This window comes from Dipteris shenzhenensis, chromosome 16 (assembly GCF_047967505.1).
Source record: "Dipteris shenzhenensis isolate YYH24624 ecotype China chromosome 16, Dip_SZ_1.0, whole genome shotgun sequence".
Taxonomy (NCBI): domain Eukaryota; kingdom Viridiplantae; phylum Streptophyta; class Polypodiopsida; order Gleicheniales; family Dipteridaceae; genus Dipteris; species Dipteris shenzhenensis.
The window spans coordinates 23017913-23040420 of NC_141611.1; the positions used below are offsets into that span (position 1 = coordinate 23017913).

The window sequence follows — 22508 nt, forward strand, 5'->3', positions numbered from 1 at the left end:
GCTGTAAAACACAGGTTCCAAAGTTTTTGTTGAGCATTCCTTTTGAGTTTTGTTCAATTTTGATTGCAAGGGTATGCTCTGAGGCATCGATGCTAGTGGGGCTTTACCAACATAGAACCCTCTAGGTCGTGCACATGAGCTGTTGGATAGGCCTCGTGTCAACATTAGAAGACATGGGAGTAAGTTTCTCAATCATAATGTCATGATCTTGGGTATTGCACAAAGAAGAGATTTTAGAGCACATAAGTAGTTGTTGAAAACAGAACGAGGACGTGTACAAAATGCTAAACAAGTGCAATGCAATTTTGGTTGAAACCATGTCTATTTAAAGGGCTCCCCACAATTTTAGTGAGAACCATGCTTATTTAAGGGGCTTCCCTATGTTTGCTAGTGTCACTAACCTAGCCCCACTAGCACCTTGTGGTTGATGCCCCATGTAGGCCCAAGGCTGATTGAGCATTCAAAGCTAGCATTGCAACTCCAGCTAAGCATTGCTAGCATTCAAAGCTAGCATTGTACCCTAACCAAGCATTGCTAGCTTTCACGATTCTAGCCCAACATTGGAAGGCTTCAAGCTCCACGAAGCCTCTCTCCCTCAGCAAATCAACCCCTTGGGAAAATGTCACTCCCTGTTGGCAAGAATTGGTAGAGTCGGTGATGCCAATTTTGGGTGAAGCATGGAGTGATTCTAGGGCACATCGTGTCCAAGAATGGGATCTCCATGGATTACAATAAGATCAAGCTCATCTTGGGCCTACCCCATATTGCCACCATGGATCTTAGGACACATGAGGAGCGTAGACGATTGCTGCCCGATTGGGAGGCAAAAGCTAAGTCTCCAGTGCCACCAACCACACGAGGAGCCCCTCGTAGGGCTATTGGGAGAGACTAGGGTTTGCACCAATGACACCCAACCTAGCCCCATCCCAATGATGTTCGCCTGCAAACCAGATAAAGAAGTTGCTCTAGGCGTCGTGCAATTCACACCAACTGCTTGCCCAATGTCACCGGCTCAAAATTTTCAGGCACATTCGTCTTCATCCTCTGCAACGTGATTGACCAGTCAAAGAGTTTAGTGGAGATGGGCGGAGGTGCTAGGCCAAGCTCTCTCTCTCTCTCTCTCTCTCTCTCTCTCTCTCTCTCTCTCCAGCTCAACCGAGGATTGAAGAGTGCCGTTGGATGGGGTGAACATCTCATTCGACCTGTACACCTCTCATTGGGTCACGAACAACCATCATGATGGCATCCGCGTGGTGTGAACCGAGAGGGAGGGCATCAACTTGATGAGGTTCTCGTGGAGTCTCCAAGCAGACAATGTCCAAGGTGCGCCGGATTTGGAAAGGGAGAAACTTGGAACGAGAGGCAAATAAGGCCAAGAGGTAGGGATGATACTAAATAGGAATGGTGGGTCGAAGGCGCCGCCGCTTGTAATGTGCAAGAGGGAGGAGGGCCAATGGGCGATGCCTGCAAACGGCGCTCACGGCCATTGGGAACCCCCACAATCTACAATTTTTGCAAGTTTTCATATATCTGGGAAGCATGCATTTTAGATCCGGTTGACAGAGAAACCCGGGTCCCAGCGACATGATTCTTACTTGCAAGAGCGGCTTTCAGCCCTCCTCCATCATCGCACGGTAGTTCCTCCGCGCACCCCAGAGTGGTTGCGCAAATTCCAGCTGCATGCACTGCGCAAACCCAGCAGGGTTGGCTGAGACGCGCCATCGGCGAAGCCAACAGCGACGTGCTGGATTCGGGCACATTGGGGGGCGCGCAGGTGAGTCGAGTCACGCAGAGGCAAAGTTTTTCGTTCGGCAGGCAGCGTTGGGGTATCAAATTTGGGAGAAACGAAGTGTTGGAGTCGGGCACATGGGGAGCGCGAGGTGAGATACAATTTGCGGTGCGGTATGAAATTTAGGAGAAACAGGGGGGAGGTTACTTAATGAGCAGGGGAGGAGGAAGGGGGAGGGGAGGGCGAGGTGAGCGATGGTGAAGCAGAGGCGAGTGAAATCCATTGCAACGCGTCTCTGCGTGGTGATCCAAATCCATCGCCACTATCCATCGCCACAGCTTCTTGAACCAAATCCATCAGGGTGCGAGAGGGTGGGTGGCGGAGCGGGATGGATGTGGGTGCGAGATGGGGGGGGGAGGCGAGGTGGGGAGGATGGATGGAGAGGGGAGAGATGGTGAAGCAGGGGAATGAAAGGAGCGTGAGATGGGAAGTGGTTTGGGGAAAGAGAGAGAGGAAGCAAGATTGGTCGGTTGTAGACTCTCATTGGTCTTCGTTTTGTTTTGTGGGTTTTTGTGTAAGTCTTCTCAGTGTTGATGATGCATTTACCTAGCAAGCTCCTCCGCCGCCCTCATTCCTTTCTTACCTTCTTCTTCTCCGCCCTTCTCTGCCCATCCCCTCCCTCCCTCCCTCCCTCCCTTCAAGATCCCTCCTTTCCCCCCTCCTTCGCTCCCCCTTCTCTTCCCCTCCTTTTTCCCTGATCTTTTTAAGTGAAGGTTTTGACATCAGCTGCAGATATTCAAAGATTGACTCACTCTAGGCCCGGATTTCCCACCTCCAAACCCATCACCCCTGCCCACATTGCCTCTTTGCTCCCCTTCCCCTTCCCCCCTTCTCTTCCTCCTCCTATACATTGCTCGCACTCCTTTCCTTGATCGAGAATTCCCTTTCTGCACTTCCTATCCATCGCCCCAGGTCACCCACAGCTCCTCCCTCCCCCTTCTCCCCGACCCATTTTGCCGTCTCCCGCGTATTTGTTTCTAGTCCTCTTTCTCCTGCCGGTGTTCTTTATTTTCTTTCGATTTCATCATCTCTTTCTGTCGCTGCACTAATTAGTTCCTTTCTCTTGAATCGAAGGTACAAAAGTTCTTTCCTTTCAGGAAGCTCTTGGCGAGTCCTCTTTCTGGTGCGCACAGAGCTCTTTTCCGCTCCTCCGAATTGCTATCTGGCTTTTGACGGATCTGTAGACAATGCAAATACTGTCATTAAAATTCAGATGGAGTTATTGTCGTCGAGATGCTCCTATCATTGAGCAATAACGGCAGCATTTTCCTCTCTATCTGATGCTGTTCTTTCCATGGAGCAAGACGATGAAGAATTTGAGAAACTGCTCGGGGAAATCCCTCGAGCCACTTCTGCCCCACCGCATCCAGAGGAGCTGCAAAGAGCTTTAAGTGTGCAGCTGGATGATGGCTCTTTCTTGAATGTGAAGGATGAAGTCATGCAGGCAGTGACAGACACTGGAGCTGATAAAATGTACCAGGATATGTACAGGCCTCGCTCAGGAGCGGCAACATCTCCTCAGTCAAGTGATCAGCGTGCGTACAATGATCCACCCATTATCTCCCCCATATTAGCCCACAACCAACTGCCTTCTTTTTACAGTGGATCTGCGCTCGATAGTGCTTGCACAAGTTATCGACTTGGGCAGCTGGAACTGCAGCATAAGCAAGAGACTCAGATTGATTCACACCATTCTTCTCAAGTTCAGGTGCAACAGCCTTCAAATTCAGGCCTGGACCTCACGAAGGCATCATCAGAACAAATGCTAAATGATGAACAGTCTCTGTCTACGGCATTGGCAAACTTGAATTTTGAGGATAGCTCAGTTTTGGAAGCTGGCACCCAAACACATGTAGACAAAGGTGCAACCAATGCTTTCCTAGAACATGTCACCACCACTGGTTTGACCAGTGAGTCTGATTCTGTTGTTTCTTCGGGTCTCTATTCTCATTTGAATGCATCTGGATTTGGTTCTGCATTTGAGGCATCATTGGAGTCTCGTTTGCCCGGGTCTATACCATCTCTGGATCCATTCTCTCAGAATGCATCTCCAACAAGGGAGTCTTTAAGTAATGGACTTCATGCTGGATTTAATCAGCTTCCAATGCAGCCAGTAGGGCATGCAACACAGAAGTGGCCTGTGCAGAGATCTCCTGGCATTGATCTTGTTTGCAATGGGCAGACCTCATGGGAATCGTACAACACAGAATACATTCCGAATCATCATCTGCAACAACAGCAGAGTAATTTTGTTACTTACACAGAAGATGGTGCTGCTATGGCTGCTGCTGCTGCATCACACAGTGGTTGTGTTTATCCTAATGCAAATGGAAACGATGTTTTTCCTCCATATATGAGCCACCAGGCACAGTATTCATCAAACATGGAGATTGGATCCTTTGTCCAGGCTCAACATATGCAAGAGGCTGCTGCTGTACGGGCACACCAGCAAATGGAAGAAAGAATGCGGTATAGGAGCCGAATGCAACAAGAGTTCTTTCTGCGGCAACAGCAGTTGCAGGATCAGCAAGCTCGATTCTATGCCAGTCTTCAAGGCCAGCCAGGTGCCTTAGCATCTACGTATACAAGGGTGCGTCCTGAAACCCAACTGTGCCAGCAGCCGTCCCCCGGTTCTTCCGTTGCGGTCAGCTTTCTTCACCAGCAGCCTTTGCCTAAGGCAACCATGGCTGGAAGAATGATACTTGATGGAGGATGGAAAGATCAGCGATCTCAAAGTGTATGGGCTGCTCCCATAGTTGTCCCACCAGATAATTCGCAAACATCTCCTGTTGGAAATGTTTGTCGGTACTTTGCACAGGGTTTTTGTAGTAGAGGCGAAACATGCCCTTTCATGCATTTCCAGGCGCACAGTGGGAGCTCTAACCATGTTTCATTGAATGGTGCAGTGGATGCATCCTTCCAAGCTCCATCTTTCTCAGGAAAGGCTCCAGCTCATAAAAGTATTTCCAATGGTCATGTGGTGCCTGGAGAATCAGGAGTTGGATCTGGGGTAAGGAAGAAGATTAATGGGCATTCCAATGGTCACATGTTTTCCAATGGTAGTCATGTGCGAGCATTAGATCGACTGGGGGGTACAAATGGTGATAGCAAAGTCAGTTCTAAAGTTGGAGCTGAGAAAGGCCTGGATTTGGAAACCTTACCTTCACTTAAGGCTGAGCAGCATCTTCCACAGCAGCAGCAGCAGCCCAGATATACGACCTTGGAGGAGGTGGAGGGACGTATCTATAGCATTGCAAAAGATCAACACGGGTGCCGGTTCTTACAACGGAAGTTTGAAGAGGGGGCCCCTGAGGATATACAGAAAATTTTCATACAAATCATTGATCACATCACGGAGTTAATGACAGATCCATTTGGGAATTACCTTGTCCAGAAGCTCTTGGAGGTGTGCGATGAGAATCAACGGATGGAAATTTTGCGCAGGGTGACAGGAAAGGGTCAACTCGTGACAATTGCCTTAAATATGCATGGGTAGTGACTCATGATTTGCTTTTGTTTAAAGTCAGTGAAATATGCAATCAATGTGAAAGAGCTTTGTGGTCTCATTGTTTATTTGGTCGCATTTTTGCCTCAAATCTTGCAAAACTAAGATAAGATTTTGTTAAGTGCAGAGGCTCCAAAAAGCCCGTTTAAATTTAGGAAGACTTTATGTGTATTGTGACTGTGCTTGCCTACACAGGACTCGTGCAGTCCAGAAATTGATAGAGACCTTGGAGTCATCAGAGCAGGTAGCAATGGTCAAATCTTCTCTCAGGCAAGGTGTTGTAACATTAATAAAGGACCTAAATGGCAATCATGTGGTGCAACGCTGCTTGCAACGCCTCAGTAATGAGGATAGCCAGGTATGTAAGTGCTCTGCTGTCTGATTTGAAGTTAAGGCATTGTCCTTTGCATTAAGTGGATTGGCTTTTGTTATGGTGTGCCAGTTTGAAACTGTGGTACCCGTTGTGCAGTTTATCTTTGATGCGGCTGCATCACACTGTGTGGAAATTGCGACACACAGGCATGGATGCTGTGTCCTTCAGCGGTGTGTTGACTATGCTTCTGGTCATCAGCGAGAACGTTTGGTTGCAGAAATTGCTGCAAATGCCTTGGTCCTTTCACAGAATCCTTTTGGGTAATGGGCTTTAAATAGAAAATTTGGCATGTGACACTAACTTTTTCTTTACTTGTGCTATCATCCTATGTTTTGAAATTACACTCCTCGCCCTGAATGATGGAAGAGAAGCTTATTGGAAGATTCAACTTTTCCCAAAACAGCTCAACCTGGTTGTTCTTGTTGTGTTTCCTCTCTACACTCTACAGGAATTACGTTGTGCAGTATGTATTGGACCTTGGAATACCTGAGGCCATGATGGAAGTTGTGAGTTGCCTGAAAGGAAGTTATGCCCATCTCGCTGTACAGAAATTTAGCAGCAATGTTGTAGAGAAATGCTTGAAGCTTGCTGGCGAAGATAGCAAGGCACTGATCATTCGAGAGCTGATGAGTAGCCCGCGGCTTGGTCACCTTTTACAGGATCCCTATGCAAACTATGTGGTTCAGTCTGCCCTGACTGTTTCCAAGGTCAATTTTCAAGTGCATGCCGAGTTTATGTTCTGTTTGGTGTTATTCTAAACTCTCTCTCTCTCTCTCTCAAGTGCATTCCGAGTTTATGTTCTGTTTGGTGTTATTCTAAACTCTCTCTCTCTCTCTCTCTCTCTCTCTCTCTCAATACACGCACACGCACACGCGTGTGGACCCCCCCCCCCGCCCCCAAAAAAAAAAACCCACAACCACACCCACATGCACACACACACTCACAGAGATTTACGAGCTGCCATATTTTCTCATCGATACTTGTAAGCATGTGGAATGCAGCCTTCCTGTGGTCATGGATTATGTTCGGGCATCATTGCTTTGCATGGCGAGAAGCAAATATTCATAAGATGTGATTGGGGAAGGTGACATGACTTTTGTGTGGTCATGTAAGAGAGGCCATCATAGTAGCTAAGAAAGCTGAGGCATCCAGCTACATATCGATGCAATTATCCGAATTTTGATAAAAAGCACTTCTTTCCACCAGCATCTACAAAGCTATGCTGAATCCAAGTGGCCACTCTTCAAAGAGAGTAATTGTACTATTGTGAAAGTCCCAAAGGGCTAAAACTACAATGCTGAAGGTGAAGACACCAAAGAGAACGTTACTACTGTTGGATGTATCTGGGTGACTTGTGACGTGAAGAATGGGAGGGCTCCCGTCAAGTCTGGCCAACTTAGCGTGAAATTGGTGGACCATAGCGATGGGTGTGCTACATGGGTCCCATCTCAAGTTCTTGAGGTCGCAGACGGTTCTTTGCCAGCTGATCTATTTTGTGTAGGGTAGCTCATGTCAAGTTTTGGGATTTTCCTAGTGTCCAATTGTCCGTTATGAGTGCTAAATGTAACCTGGTCTCCTATTTGTTTCATGAATAAGGATGCGTAGTCTTAACTTGGAGACCTGTGGCTAGGGGTTTGCATGAACTCTAGCCCAGGGATGATCCTCATGAGGGGGTGGTGATGCACTAAACCACTGTTTTCCGTTAATGCAATGTACAACCGCTTTCACCCAGAGTGGATGAAAGCTAGAAACATTGGGAAAGCACCTCTAATATATGCCGGAAAAGGTAGCATATATGATGGGCATCATTCGAGAGGCATGCAAAGAGTGACCAGAAGAATGCATATGTGTTGAAGATGCATGCTTAAAGGTTTTATGGTTCCTATCATGCCAAATGCTCCAGTATGCAGTGAATCTAATCCAAGAAAGAAAGATGCATATGCAATCAAAGGTAAGGAGAACTTCCCAAAGAGTCAAAACTGCAAAGAAAAAAAGATGCGAAGGAAACTGTATCTGCAGGCATGCCGATAATTCTATAAAGAGCTGCTGAGTAGCCAAGCAATGCCATAAGAGGTGTGGGATTGTCTCTTGATGGCATGAGCAAAGCACACACTGTGATGAAGCAATGCATCTTTTGACCAATGTCGTTCCCACAAGAAGAACTCCCAGTAGACATCGCCACACAAAGCCTTTTTGCTTCAAATGGAGATTGGTTTGCCAGATTTGCCATTGGCACATAGTCCACCATCTTAATGTCTTAGGGCGACCCCAAAGCTGATTGGCATATTGTTGTATCTGTTGGAGTAGCATGGTGACAAGATAGAGGCAACAAGATGAACAATGAAGCTTGTTTATTCATTGAGAGAGTGTCATTATATAGACACTGGGTACATCCATAGATTACATCATATGTGAGCTCAATAGTGAGCATCTAGATCCACAATCATCTCCATGAATCTCTCAATTACATACCACTCTCCTAGATTCACTCATTCACACAACCATAGACCTTGATATGATCCATTACAACAATTTATCTATCATATCCCCCCACAAATTGATAACCTCAACCCTAATAGTAGTCCATGGGAACCTCATGGCTTGCCCACCTCTAGTGGCAACACACATGATCCACAACCTTGACTCACTCTAGTTGCATCAGCAGTAGACTCATTTGAGCATCCTCATCCCAACCTGATCTCACTCTGACTTTGGTCTTTTGGTTTACAATTGGGAGATTGGACAATGACTATGCGGGAAGTCCCCATAGGTCTAACAAGGTAAAACTCACATAAGACTAACAATCATTTGAAGGGGACATCCGAAGGCAGAGAACCTTATTGACCACACACACAAAAAATCTACTCTATTTTGAAGATGTGGGGAAATTCCCCCCCTTGATGGCAATCTTTTTCGAGCGTCATTTCCAAGCCACCATTGTATCAGACTCATAAACTTGCTTGTCCATTGCATTGTACTTGGTGTCGATGAAGCAAAGCTTTCCTTCTTTGTGTATCTTCTTGGTATACCAAAGCATAATCTTTTTGTCAATGTGAAGCAAAGTATCCAATTCTAGGCAAGGTCTTACCACAAGGGCAGTGTTTAATGCCTTACAAGGTTTGACAAATAGACTCAAGCAAGTGGAACTTGAGAAGTCATTCTTCGAGAGCACAATCATCATGTCATCCCCATATAGATGCAAAGAAGTTGCATACATCATAAGATATATTGCATAGACCACTAAGTCATCTCCAAACATCATGTATGCTACATCCTTGTTGTCAATGTAGCCCTTCATCCAAACATATGACTCAAAGACCATGGTTTTCATAGTTATAATCAAAATTTTGACCATAAAATACTTCATCCATCCACTTATATGACAAATAGCCATCAATGCAAAGTGAAAGTAGCAAAGTAACCAAAGTTTTGAGCACATAACCATCAGCATTGCATGTAACATGAGGAACTAATATAGAAAACCCCCAAATTGAACAGTCAAGAATTGGAGGATCAAATTCGCATTGCTGGAGTTGGTTTTCAGAGGGCTTTAAGCATGGAAGGGAAGCTCTATTACCAGAGATTGTCCACCAGGGAGCAAAGGCTAAATGTCGCGCCAGGCCGCCATGGCTAGAAGCTCAAAAGTCGATTGGTTTTTTGTCTATTTCTCTTCGAATACTAAATACGCAGAAAGTTCGTCGGACTGTTAGAGTGGTGACACGGGCAGCGTAGGTCAAATTTCCCCAATTCCTCTGAACACAAAGTGCGCCCTATCAAGGGGAATCTCCAGCTGAAAGGGCTCGTGAAATGGTGCAGCAGAGAGGGAGAATGAGCTTAAGCAAAAATGGGTAGAAGAGGGAAGAATGGAAGAAGAAGGTGGAGGGTGAAGGGGAAGATGATGACGTGGCTCAAGGAGGGAAGTATGGCTCTGATACCACATGTTGGAGTAGCATGGTGACAAGATAGAGGCAACAAGATGAACAATGAAACTTGTTTATTCATTGAGAGAGTGTCATTATATAGAGACTGGGTACATCCATAGATTACATTATATGTGAGCTCAATAGTGAGCATCTAGATCCACAATCATCTATGTGAATCTCTCAATCACACACCACTCTCCTAGATTCACTCATTCACACCTACTAACTGACACATCATCAGTCACACCTAACTCAGGCACACCTACACACACACACACACGTGTTCACACACTCACAACCATAGACCTTGGTATGATATATTACATCAATTTGTTCATCAGTATCCAAGGAGGGGGCATCAATATTCGATATGCCTTGGCTGCTGTAAGTTCCCTTATTGAAAATGCAAAGTAATCATGCTCTTGTCTAGCAATCTTCCAATCATCCAGACAATTTTGCTGGTCCCGCATTGTCATGTGAATGCAATCCCTAAGCATACCTCCGGCTAGTGTAGGGCTTTAAAGACATAAGAGTACCATCAGGCTGAATCACATCCTACACATATTTTACTCCTTTGCAGGCAAGGAAATATGCTTTTCTGGGTTGCCCAATTGCAAAACATACTGACTCCAATGTACTCTTTCCAAAGCATGCTATTGCCCCAATATATCACAACTATTGCAAGATTTGCTGCAAATCTGCAACAAGAGAGCTCGAAAATGGGCTGCCAGGGATTTTATTTGCAATAAGAGAGCTCAAAAACGGGCTGCCAGGGATTTTATTTTTTGATGAATTCCCAAATAATGGGCTTGTATTTACTATAGTACACTGGCAGCCAACATTGCTGCTTTTGCTCAGCTAAATTAAAGAGCATGGTCATGTTTCTAGCTATTAAACGATGATTTATCTTCCATGTAGTTTAGGAGAGCATACCATATAAAATTTCAGAAGTCCGAGCTTTCTTATCACTCGGTTTTCCAAAGAAATTCCATAGCTTGTGACATAACAGCATCTAAATCCAGTCTGGGCCATGCCAGGAGCGGCAAATAAACTGTATGTATTCTTGGAATGGTCACATCCCCATCTGTAAGCCCCCATATGAGGAGAGCATGGGTGGGGTGAACCTAGGCATAAAAGACAAGGGAGGGGGCTGCCATATGGGCAGCACGTCAGAGGGAAAGGACAGCACATCAGCCTGTCAAAGGCGCCTCAAGCGCTGCCTGTACGGGCTGGAACAGGCCCCGAATAGTGGCGGATAGGTGGCGCAACTGGATGGCTGCAGTATGGCTGCATGGCGGGGGTCTATGGGCAGGCATAAGGCCTGCAAACAGGCCTGCAATGGGCAAAGGCAGCAGCCCAAAAGGGGCTGCCAAAGGCCCTTATATAGGGCTGGTTGGACCAGCCAACCAGGTCGGCCAGCAAGCAGACTGGTCAGCGAGTCTGGTCGGCCAGGATGAGGCTGGCTGGTCGGTCCATTCCAGGGGGCCTTGTAAAAGGAGGGCTTACATGCCCTCATTCAACATCACTTGAAGCAGCAGTTGGGGAGCAGACAGCAGTAGCCACAGGCCCACCCTTGGACCTACACACTGGAGGAGAAGGAGGCTGACATAGGGCTGCAGGCTGAGCTCAAGGTGCTGCCCACCTAGGCTGGCTTCTGGACATCAAGGTGGAAGGGATCTAGACAAAGAGTCTACATATGCTCGAGGTGGAGCACACGGGCTCGGAGATCTAGAAGTGCCAGGCTTGTAGTAGAAGGACCTTTTGGTATTGTATCTTGTCCTAGTTTGTGGATGGACGGAAATATAAAGTGTTGCTTCTATATTTGTCTCTGAGCATTGTCTATTTACTGGCTTGCACATGTATGCACATAAGTTAAGAAGTTGTGATTCCACATGCCACATCACACTGTGTGAGCTCTTGGGCATTACTATCAGTCTTTTGCTGTGCGTACCCTCTGCTGGGTCATTTCTAACATGTATGCCATAATGATTGATTGAACTATTTAAAGCTGCTTTTGTTGAAGCCACTTAAGGGCTTGGTGATCTGTCTTGACCATGAAAGTCCATCTGTAGAGGAAAGGCTTCCAATGTTTTAATGCTTGGATGACACCCGAGTAGCTCTCTATCATAAATTGAATAGTTCTTTTCGGCATCGTTGAGCTTTCTGCTGTAATATGCCATGGGTCTATCCTCTTGTTGTAAAACTGCCCCGATGGCGACATTGCTAATCTTTGTGATTACAAAAAATGGATCATCCCAAGAGGCAATCATCATGACTAGTTTTGTTGTGGCCAACCTTTGCAAGACATGGAAGGCCTACAAGCTTTGCCCGTAACTTGAATCTTCTGTCTGCGTGTCTTTATCCCCTTAATACATTTGTATGAGGGGTTGCGTATGTTGAGATCTATCCATGTGCGAGCTGTAGGCTTAACACAATCTCACAAAGGACCGGATCTCTTGAGCCGTTGTGGAGACAGCCCAATTGTTGATAGCTTGAATCTTTTCTGGATCTAAGCAAATCCCTTGAGTACTAATGATGTATCCTAGATACCGGATCTCTATTAACCCCAACTCACTTTTCCTAGAGACCGGATCTCTATCAACCCCAACTCACTTTTCTTTGTGTTAAGGTATAGCAGATTATCGTGCAACAAGTGTAGGGCACATCGCACATCCTTAATATGCTGCTCTGTTATAGCAGAAAGATAAGGATATTATTGAGAAATATGAACAGTCACTTCCCAATATAATCTGCAAATACTTGAGACATCATCTTGTTGAACGTTGGTGGTACATTCTTTAGACCAAATGGCATGATGACGAACTCGTAATGAGCTCACTCTGTATTGGAAGCTGTCTTTGGGATGTTAGCTTCAAAAATCCGGACTTGGTGGTAGCCACTCTTGAGGTCGATTTTTGAGAAAAACTTTGCTGCACCATTGAGTCTTTCCAAGATATACTCGATGCGGGGTACATGGAACTTGTTACTTACTGTAAGCTTGTTGAGCGCTTTGTAGTATAGACATAATCGTGCGATGTATCCTTCTTTGCTAGAAAAGAATTGGCGCAACAAATGGCGAAGATGATGGTTCGATAAACCCTACGCGCAGTAACTGAGACAACTGCTGCTCTAATTCCCCCTCCATAGACTTAGAAAGTCGGTAAGGAAACTCACTTGGAGGTGTGGAATTCAGAATCAAATCGATGCGATGGTCTTCTGGTCTGTTTGGAGGTAGCTGGGGTGGTGGTAGATCATCCCGAAGCATGATGTCTTGGAACTCTTGGAGTAGATCCACCATGTCTTGCTCCATCGAAGGAGTGGCTTGAACTGCATTGATTTGGCACTAGACATAGCAAGTGCACACATGGCACCCTTGTGGATTGCACGACCTACTTAGATATGAGATATTAATGGAATCCTTGGTATGCTTCGATCACCGCGTATCACAACGGGCTCAAGTAAACCTTCCACAATAGTGAAGGTGTCTTGCTGCCAATCAGGCGTCAGTACATGCTCACGAAACCATTGAATCCCAAGGATCATGTTGCATCCCATCAAAGGTGTTAGAATGAAATCTTGCTAAAAAATGGTCTTCTGAACTGAAAAAGTAAAATGGATGGCCTTATGCGTAATGTGTGTGTGCAAGCCGGGTGTAAACCCGTCCACTGCAAGCTCGTGAGGCACCAAAGTGCACCCCACTGTCTTGGCAAGCTGAGGGGAGATGTCATCTTCTGAACTCCCCATATCGAATACGACAATTAATTGATGCCCATTAGCTGTGCCATACGCTTGAATGAGCACCTTCTTTTGGTTTGAGAGGTCACTCTCCTTCTTTCCTTGAAAGATCATCGTGGGAACGGCGTGCAAAGCAGGGAAGATGGCATTTGTAGCAAGGTTGGTAGGGGGTTGGAAGAGCTAGTACATTGGTGACGGAAGAAGTAGGCGCTTTCGTAGTCTTTTCGGCAAGCCACTTAGGACAATCCTTCTTGTCGTGTCCAACGATGTGGTGGCAATGAAAGCAATGATGTTCTTGGTGGTACCACTTTTGTTCGTCAAGCTGTAGATAGCCTCCCGTAATGCCCGCTTTAGCCTTCTCATCTAGAGTCATCTTTGGCTTGGACTCCTTTTGACCAGAAGCTTGGCCATCTTTCTTTTGGTATTGGTTGTCCTTCTGATCTTTACTTGCTATGTTGTCTGACTGCTGCGGGGCTTTGGAATCCTTCTGGACCTGCTTGGGCTTTCCCCCGTTCAGCATCATTTTTTGATTCTGTGCGAGGGTCAGTGCATTGTAATGAGGCGGGTTGAAGTTCTACGGGTTGAAGTTCTGGATGGTAAAACGGATGTTAGTGTCCAATCCTCAAATGAATTGCTTCATCTTATCGCTCTCAGACACGCCCAACTGCTGTGCCAAAGGGATGACCTTGTTATTGTAAGTCAACATAGGCAACCATTTTGGGAGGGACGAGAAAACTCATCCTCCAGGTTAAGCATATACTATGGCGATAGAAAACGGGCGTAGAGATTGGTAACAAACGTTGCCCAAACAAAATTTGTTTTAAAAGTTGTTGGGTTCGTATGTTTATTAGCCCAATGTTGCCACCAGGTAACCACCTCACCAGTAAGATGAGTGGCTGCTAGGTGGACTTTGTCTTGCTCATCTTGAATCCGCTCTAACAGAAAATGAGCTACGAACTGATGAATGAACTGAAGAATAGCTGAATGGTCACACTTACCATCATACTTAAGAAAATTTGGAGTGGACCGAGTGAGTGGTGTTACTTTGTTGATGACGAAGCTATGGCGGTGACTACTGCCGTGCTCAAACTTGCGCGCATAGTGGCGAACATGTGTTTGTGTTGGAGCAGCATCGCCTCTCGGTCTAGCTTTCGTTGCCTCTCTTTTTGGGCAAGCTCTGCACGTCGCAGTGCCTTCTCATTCTTGCGTTCCTCGCGCATCACTAAGAGCAGTTTTTCAAAATCTGTGGTTCCTCTTTCTTCCAGCGGCTTTTTAGTTTCTTTTTCCTCTAGGCGTTGTTTTGTCTGGTCTAGCTGTCTTCTACTTTCTTCTAGCGGGGATGAATGTTCTTCGAGTTGCTGTAAGAGGGCCCGATTTTGCTCCAGAAGATTGGCCATAATTTCTTGAGCACTTGGTGGAAGTGTATCTTTTTGGTAGTCTTTCTCCTCTTCATAGTCTTTAAAAGCGACATTTTTTCCCGACCCTGCCATGGCGTTTGATTGTGTCCCCTTTTTGGATCTCAACACAACCATACACTCACGGTAGTCAAGCTGGATACAGATTGAAGCTCTGATACCAATGTAACATGCAACGATAATGTGACTCTGTAATTACAGCAAGACCTTCAAACCTTTAGCGAGGATTTAGCGTTATGCACCGTAGGAGAGAAAGGAGATGAGGGTAGAGAGAGAATATAGTCGACAACCGATTGGGTCCCTGTACCCAGTGAGGGCCCCCTCCCCCAATTAGGGGAGATTTTGCTCTATACATGGAGAACTGAATAATACAAATAACACTCTTCGAGAGAGCTCGGAAACACGCCTCTGAAGAGTACATGGTGCACATGTATTGCAGACCCAAAGTCCGGAGAGGCAACACCGAACAAAACCAAGACCTTGATGCTGTCCACACTGACAATGGAGGGCACTTCTACAAGGCAAGGAAGAGGCTTGTGCTGTCCATCGGGATGCAGGGTTACTGCGTGAGTGAGGGAGTGAAAACTAGGAGTAATAGATTCTAAAGAGAGCTGAGAGATGACTGAAATATAGAGCTCAGAAATGAGGTGTGCAAAACTGTAAAGAAAGCTGTAAAGAGCGCTTCGGGACTGAGGACAGAGAGGCGTTTTCCCTTCACGGGAGCTGTGTGCTAGTGGGAGAGATCTCTGGTCAGGTTTATGTGATCATGGGCTGACGGACAACGCAGGCGTCACTTGAGCTCGTGGGGTCCACTGGGATGCAGGGTTACTGCGTGAGTGAGAGTGAAAACTAGGAGTAATAGATTCTAAAGAGAGCTCAGAGATGACTGAAATATAGAGCTGAGAAATGAGGTGTGCAAAATTGTAAAGAAAGCTGTAAAGAGCGCTTTGAGACTGAGGACTGAGAGGCGTTTTGCCTTTGTGGGAGCTGTGTGCTAGTTGGAGAGATCTCCGGTCAGGCTGAAGCAGGTAAGGGTTGACATGTAGGCCTGAGTGGTGGGCTAGTCGACCAAAAGAAAGCCCGTTGGAGTATGTACGGGCCCGCAGGCCTGAGATACGGAATTGGAGCGCCCAAGCTTGGGCCAACCATGGGCCAAGCGTAGGCCAAGGGCTGGGCCAAGCATTGAGCCAAGGAAAAGGGGTCTGGTACGGGGGCCTGAGTGCGGGCTGCTGAGGCACATGTTGGGCTGGAATGTGAGCAAGATACTTGAGTCCCCGTTGAGCCTCTCTCTCTCTCTCTCTCTCTCCACACATGCTGGTTAGTCTAGTGAACCTGAGTTCGTGGGTAGGTACGTGGAGGAGCTTGTGTTTTTCTCCCTTCTCTAGCCATCCCAAAATGGGCAGTCAAGAGAGGGCGCTAGGTTGACAGCAGTGGTGAGAGTGGTGTTGCCAAGTGTGGCTGCCAATAGCAGCTGTGGGATGCGTGCAGGTTTTTAATGCCCTTGAATGGATGCTGGGTCAGCTCGGAAGGGGATTATGCTTTGGGAATCGGTTACCTTCTACCATGATTGGTAAGGTGATGAATTTCACAAAAGGGTGCATTGACCCGGATGCCTTTTGTTATCCTTGTGAACGCAGAGCCCCAGCAGGGCTGATGCACGGGTTAATGATGCCAAAGCTTTTGGCAAGTATCTTGTTTCGTGTAGAAACATACTTTTTGGTTTCTCTAAGAGATAGATCACTTGCAGGTAGTGGTTGCTAGGCAGATGGCACATCGTTGGTACACGAGAATCCATGTGTGAGGTGGAAAGTATCCCTGGAACCTCGATAGGGATGGTAAAGGTCTGACTGTGTCACCAATGCAAATATCCTAAAGTCAAAGTATTGAGTTGACCATTTATTTGATCATAATTAAAGAGTTTTTCCATTTGTGTTAATTATGGTCAAAGATTTCCTTTAATGGTCAAAGAATTGACTATGGTTAAGTAAGCCTGATTTCGGTCAGGGAGACTTGGTTTATTATTAAGAGAGTTAACTATGGTTAATCAGAGAACCACAAAGCTGACTACGGTAAGAGAGTGTTGACTTCGGTCAACGAGACTTGGTATGCGCCAAGAGGATTAACTACAATTAACTGAGTTGTGCCAACTTCGGTTGGAGAGACTTGACCATAATTAAGGCGCCTCAACCGTTGACTGCCATAGTGTTTGCAACTTTGCTGTGTTGTGATGCCGGTTCTCTTATGGAAATCAAGTTGATGTCTCAAGATGTATGCTGTCAATAGGGTGAGAGACCATTGGTCATGGCAGAGCTGGACAGTGGAGAAAGATCTTGTATGCTTTCCTTCTCTGCATTGAGCAGATGGATGGCTAATTGGGCACTGGTGACAGCTATGGGGAACTGTGTGACCAAGTGTGGTTACTAGTGATAGTTCCGGGTTGTGTGCAAGCTTCTTTGATTAGGGATGGAGTCCTACTGCCAGGAGTGGTGAGAGTAGTGAACAATAAAGGCTATGTAGGGTATGTGGGTGCCGACTTGGATATGGAATGCCCCAGTTGGAAGAAGGAATGTATCCTTTATGTAGCCCGGATTTCAGGGCTTCTCACTTAATCAAAGAAATACCGAAAGGGGCGCCAAGGTTTGGGGCTAATTTGTGTCTTTGTCTTGGTGCAAGGGCACTCTAGCTCCCAATCTGCTAGCTATACTTTTGCTGAATTGTTAATGTAACAATGTTGTCTGGTTACTTGTTAGTTTTACTGTCCTTTAATTTATTGAAGGTCGGTTTCAGTATGTGAAGCCCCGATCTCTCGAACCACCTACGTGTTTGGACATACCAACACCTCTCATCCCCACTGGTTGCGAGGTCCATGGATGAAGACAGAGCCAGCCATGGCAACATGTGCCGCTTAGCTATATTGGACCTATACTATCTGACGCGGTGTAGATAGGTAATGGTCTGGAATGCCGCATCTAACTGCAGTGGAGACGCGCCAAACTCAGCCTAAATGATATGATGTGGCACGGATGGCTTGCCTCGGATCATTTGTGAGAGCAAGAGGATCTGTAGTCACTCTACTCGAGTCCATTCGGTGTCTTAGAGATCCGGCCCCCAACAAGGGTTGCCGTATATGCCTGCTGGTCGAACCAAGGAGTCAAAGAGAAGAGCATTGGTTCGGGGGTCCTGAAGTGTGAATGGAAGCACTGTCTCTCTAGGCAAGTAAGAGAGGCATACCCCCTTGCTTAAACGGGCTTGCATGGCTAGCCTCATCGTGAAAATTGGTCAAAGAAGACGACACCTTGGTAGGTATATGAGAAGACAATCCTGATTGGTGATCCATCGAATGTGAAGTGCTCTCTATGCATGACTGCTCGAGATGTGTTGAAGATCATAACCTTGGTCTTGCCAAGTTACTCGCAAAAAACATGTAGTGCATCCAAGTGTCGCCGGAGGCCCTCAATAGAGGAGGACATCAGAATTACGTCATTTGCCCATAAGAGAATCTGAACCAGAGTACCTGCAAGAGAGCAACCAGCCCCCCTAGTGATCCCATGAAGGTCTCGAGCTCATCTATGTAGAGGCCAAACAAGGTTGGTGATAGTGGGCAACCTTGTTTGACCCCAATGATGCTCATAATCTCCTCCGTCCATCTAGCACCTGCCCGAACTCGGCTTGAGACTCTCTCATAGAGTGCCACAACAGCCCATATGATCTCCAGGTCATACCCCAACGTCTACAAGTGCCTGATGACGCAGGCTCATGGGACCGTGTCAAAGGCTTTGTGGAAATCCACAAAGCAATAGTATACTCTTTGCTTCCGTGACCTAGATTCCTCTATGACACCCCTATGGTCCTGTGGTCGCGCCGAAATCTTGCCTGGCCCTAGATCCTAAGTCACCTGCATCTCTACAAACCTGCTGACCTCCGTGTCGAGTATTGATGCATAGATCTTGGACATGGCATGCCCAATCATAATGGTCTTGTAGTTTTCCAGGCTCATGGGATCTCCTGCCTTGTGAATGGGTGTGATAGTGTTAAGGTTCCACGTGTGTGGGAAGCCAAGGCAAACTATGTCATTGAAAAGCTTTGCTAAGATCGGGGCATGGTTGTAAGACACGTTAAGACACGACACGTTAGACACGCTTCAGACACGAGTGTCTAAAGTGTCTTAAAGATAAGACACGTAAGACACGCCATTGTGGTTATAATAATGAATATTTAATTAATATATGTATAAGTATACAAATGTACAACTTGCTAGCATAGCTAGCTACTAGATTCTAGAAGTACAATAAGCTACACTTAAATAATGCAAGAAGAAACAATGCACTTGTACAATGTAGTTAAGAGTCAAGACTCGTCACTCAAGACTTAAAAGTTAAAGTTAAGACTCACGACTGAAGAGCTCGCAAGTTTTGAGTACTAAAAGGTTTAAACTGACAATTGAATCGTGTCACATGTGACATGAATGAAAACTGCATCTCGATACATATAATTGAAAGAAGGCTTTCGACTCTCAAGACTCAAATCTCTAAAGATTCATCCTAATCTGAATCTATGAGGTCACTCCCACTGCTAGATCCAAAGTCACCATCAATGATAGCATGGCTAAGTCAAACTCAATGTGTGTTGTCACTCCTCACCCACCAAAAAAAAAAAAAAAACACTAGAGTGTCTAAAAGTGTCTTAAGATAAGACACGTGTCTTAAGATAAGACACGTGTCTTAAGTGTCTTAAGTGTCTTATCATAAGACACGAGTGTCTTAACAACCATGGATCGGGGCTAGGACAGCAATCCCATATGCGATAAACTCAATGCATAGCCCCCCATGATCTTTCGCTCTATCGTTGTGGATCTTCAATGTTGCATCCTTGACATTGCCTTTGGTGAATACAGTGCAAGTGGTAGGGCGAGGTGAGTGTGACAAGTCCGGGGCTGGCTGGTTGGGAACGTAATACAATCTATGTGCACAAGTGTGCTAGACTTGAGTGTCAGTGAGGGGTAAGGGTGACTTTCGCTCAAAAGAACTTGCGCGAAAAATCTTTGGAGTTGCTGTTGAATAGAGTGTTCATTAGTTCCTTCTCATTTCGGCGGACAAATGCCAGTTTCTTTTGGCATACTCGACAACGATACTAGCATATCGTGTTAGTTCACTTGGAAGGCTATATTTGACCTTGAGTTGGGGCTGTTGGCAAAAGGACCAACTATTGCAGGTCACAGGACCAGGAGGTGGAGGTCTAGTGGAACGTGTGGTGTACGGAAAGGCATATAGAGCAGCTTCATGGAGTGAGCGGCTAATCAAGGTGGCACGGTCCTCTAGTAGGGGTATGTGATCAATGTATGTGAATAGTGTGTATAGCCGTGCAGAGTAAGCGGATGATAAGTCGTGATCAAAGTGTAAGTCATGATAAGTGGTGTATGTGATCGGCGGTGTGTGTGGTGCTAGGAGATGGGGGGTAGAGATGTTGAAGAAGAGGTAAGTGTGGTCTGCCCTAGGGGGGAATGGTGAAACAGAGAAGTCAGTAATGCGCGATGTGAAGGCAAGAGATCCCATGATGTAGTCAACTACACAAGAGCCCCCTCCATGTGGGAAACAAGAGAGAGAGAGAGAGAGAGAGAGAGAGAGAGTAACGTCCTTGGTCCTTGGGAGACCTCGTGGGTCTATGGGACAAAGTACACCAAAAAAAAAAAGCTCATACAAGCCTCATGGGGCTGAATCAAAAGCAAAAGTAAAGGGTAGGCTAAGGCCCTTTTGTTGAGTGCTATGCTATGCTATGTCAAAAGCTCAAACAAAGAAACTCAAAACTCAAATACAAGCTCAAGTGTGAGCTGAGGTCTGAGACTCAAAACCGAAACCCGGCATCAAGAGAGAGAGAGAGAGAGAGAGAGAGAGAGAGAGAGATTTTAATCCGATTGCAAGTGCGAGCTCGTGTGTGTAGGGTGAGGCCCATGATCAGGAATATATGAGATCAGTGGGTCTGGCACAAATCGCGTCTTGCTCCTGGCACACACACTTCTGGTCTTTAGTTGGTGGTGTATTTAATGAGAAAGCTTACAATCTGAATATCTAAATTGAAGAGATTCAATCTATAACGTTTGATTGAAACTAGGCCAAGGGGTTGAGGCAAATATGTGGTTTATATCATTGCCCAGGCTGTCTCTAATAGCTGACTTCTTCTTGTTAGAGAGATTATATGCATGTTTATTTATACCTTAAATGTGTGAGCACTTTTTGGTCAGTGGTCTAGTGGCGGCACCATTTATGGGCATACATTCATGGCATTATTTTGAGAGCTTACAGAACCTTTTTCAGCATATCTTGGATGAGGAAAGTTTTGACAGTTTGATTGTTTCCACTGTTCCAGGGGTCCCTTCATGCTGAGTTTGTTGAAGCAATACGTCCACATCTAGCGGCGGTTCGTAGTAGCCCTTATGGAAAGAGAATTCTTTCCCGCACTAATTTAAAGAAATGAGCAGGTCCTCAAGGAGGCAATAAAGGAATAAAAAGGTATAGGTTCTTGGCGTACATGGCAGAATTGAGTGCGCTTCTTTTCTAACAATGTACTTATTAGGGCCAGGCATCTTTGAAAGTTGTGGCGATTCAGAGAATGACATTGGCTGGCTACGGGAAATCTCAAGCTATGTCAAAATTTTGTACTTTGTTCAAAATAGAGTGAAGTTTGGTGCACTGATTGTGGTGTCCCATTTTTCCATATAGCTGTATTGTGTATTCTTCAAATCCATGTAAAAAGCGAGAACAGGGATGGTCAAGGTTGGCCAGACTATAATTTGGGCAGGAAAATGATGCTAGAAACCTGTTGAAGTTTTGTACATCAAGTGAGATGGCTCACGGTTGAAAGCTGGGTTACTTTCCAGTGACCATCCTATGTTTCTTCCTAAGACAGATTGTTTCATTGAAGCACCTACACTGCTAATAAAAAATTACGGTGTGCTGTGCTGCAAATACATGTAGGCTGCCATTTACGACCGGTCAAAGAGACCCACGTGTTGAACTGGAACTCTATTTAGGAGATCTTTAGTATCTTCTAGGGATGGACATGTGGCATGTTGGTTTCAAGGAATTCAATGTTTTTTATTCTGATGAAACGGCATTGGTACCAAGTGACCAGAGAGGGAAAACCATGAATAGCTGGAAAATATTCCCTGGCTGTGGTACAACGTTATTGGATGCTCAAACTTGAGCAGTCAACAAGAGAGCACAGTTGCTCTACTGATGTACTGTATTATTTTTAAAAAGTTCAATACTATTGACAAAGGTACTCATCTTCTTATTTTCCCCAAAATCATGATGGGCTCTTTGTAGTTGAGTTCCAATTATGGGATCATGTAAGAAATGCAAATACTGGGAGATCTTTGTATGCGAATCATCTATTACGTAAATGTGTAATGATCATTCTATTATTGGGCTCTTAGAATGTATTAGAATTCATTCAAATTTCTATCAAATACTTTGTGATGGTGTACTTGGGAAGACAAGTCTGTTATCCTTGAATCTTTGCGAACGTGTAGAATGCAAATAAATATGCAAGGAAATTTTGTTATCTGATTGATGAGGATACCATGGTAGAACCTCTAGTAGGACTCTGATTATGATTTTTGTGATAGCATTGAAACAGTCGTAGAAAAGTATATGCCATTGCTTGTGTGCATATGTCTCAGTATGCAGGTACTAAATATGTGGCAATTATTTTCTGCATGCATTTCCATGATTGCCTTGCTTGGTGGTGGCTCTTTTGTGGTAGCCAGGAT

The 22508-nt window shown here is 45.6% G+C and overlaps 1 protein-coding gene across 4 annotated transcripts; it reads left to right on the plus strand.

The window, feature by feature from the left end:
• Positions 1 to 1506: 1506 nt before the first annotated feature.
• Positions 1507 to 22113, plus strand: LOC147892706 (uncharacterized). 4 transcript variants are annotated; one of them, XM_087386913.1, is made up of 6 exons: positions 1507 to 1774; positions 2864 to 5281; positions 5490 to 5652; positions 5764 to 5927; positions 6116 to 6413; positions 21104 to 22113. In XM_087386913.1, the coding sequence occupies exons 2-6, from the start codon at positions 3084 to 3086 to the stop codon at positions 21209 to 21211; spliced, it is 2931 nt and encodes a 976-aa protein (XP_087243039.1). In that variant the 5' UTR covers positions 1507 to 1774; positions 2864 to 3083; the 3' UTR covers positions 21212 to 22113. The 4 variants fall into 4 exon arrangements, with proteins under 4 accessions (XP_087243039.1, XP_087243042.1, XP_087243041.1 ...); XM_087386916.1 differs by having other exon boundaries at positions 1509 to 1774; positions 6116 to 6374; XM_087386915.1 differs by lacking the exon at positions 1507 to 1774 and adding an exon at positions 1796 to 1880.
• Positions 22114 to 22508: the final 395 nt, after the last annotated feature.

Bases quoted from the DNA above. Each gene is read 5' to 3' on its own strand.
- LOC147892706 (XM_087386913.1), top strand. From the start codon at position 3,084: ATGGAGCAAGACGATGAAGAATTTGAGAAACTGCTCGGGGAAATCCCT. The intron at 5,653-5,763 runs GTATGTAAGTGC...CCCGTTGTGCAG, and splicing joins TCAGTAATGAGGATAGCCAG to TTTATCTTTGATGCGGCTGC. The intron at 5,928-6,115 runs GTAATGGGCTTT...TACACTCTACAG, and splicing joins CTTTCACAGAATCCTTTTGG to GAATTACGTTGTGCAGTATG.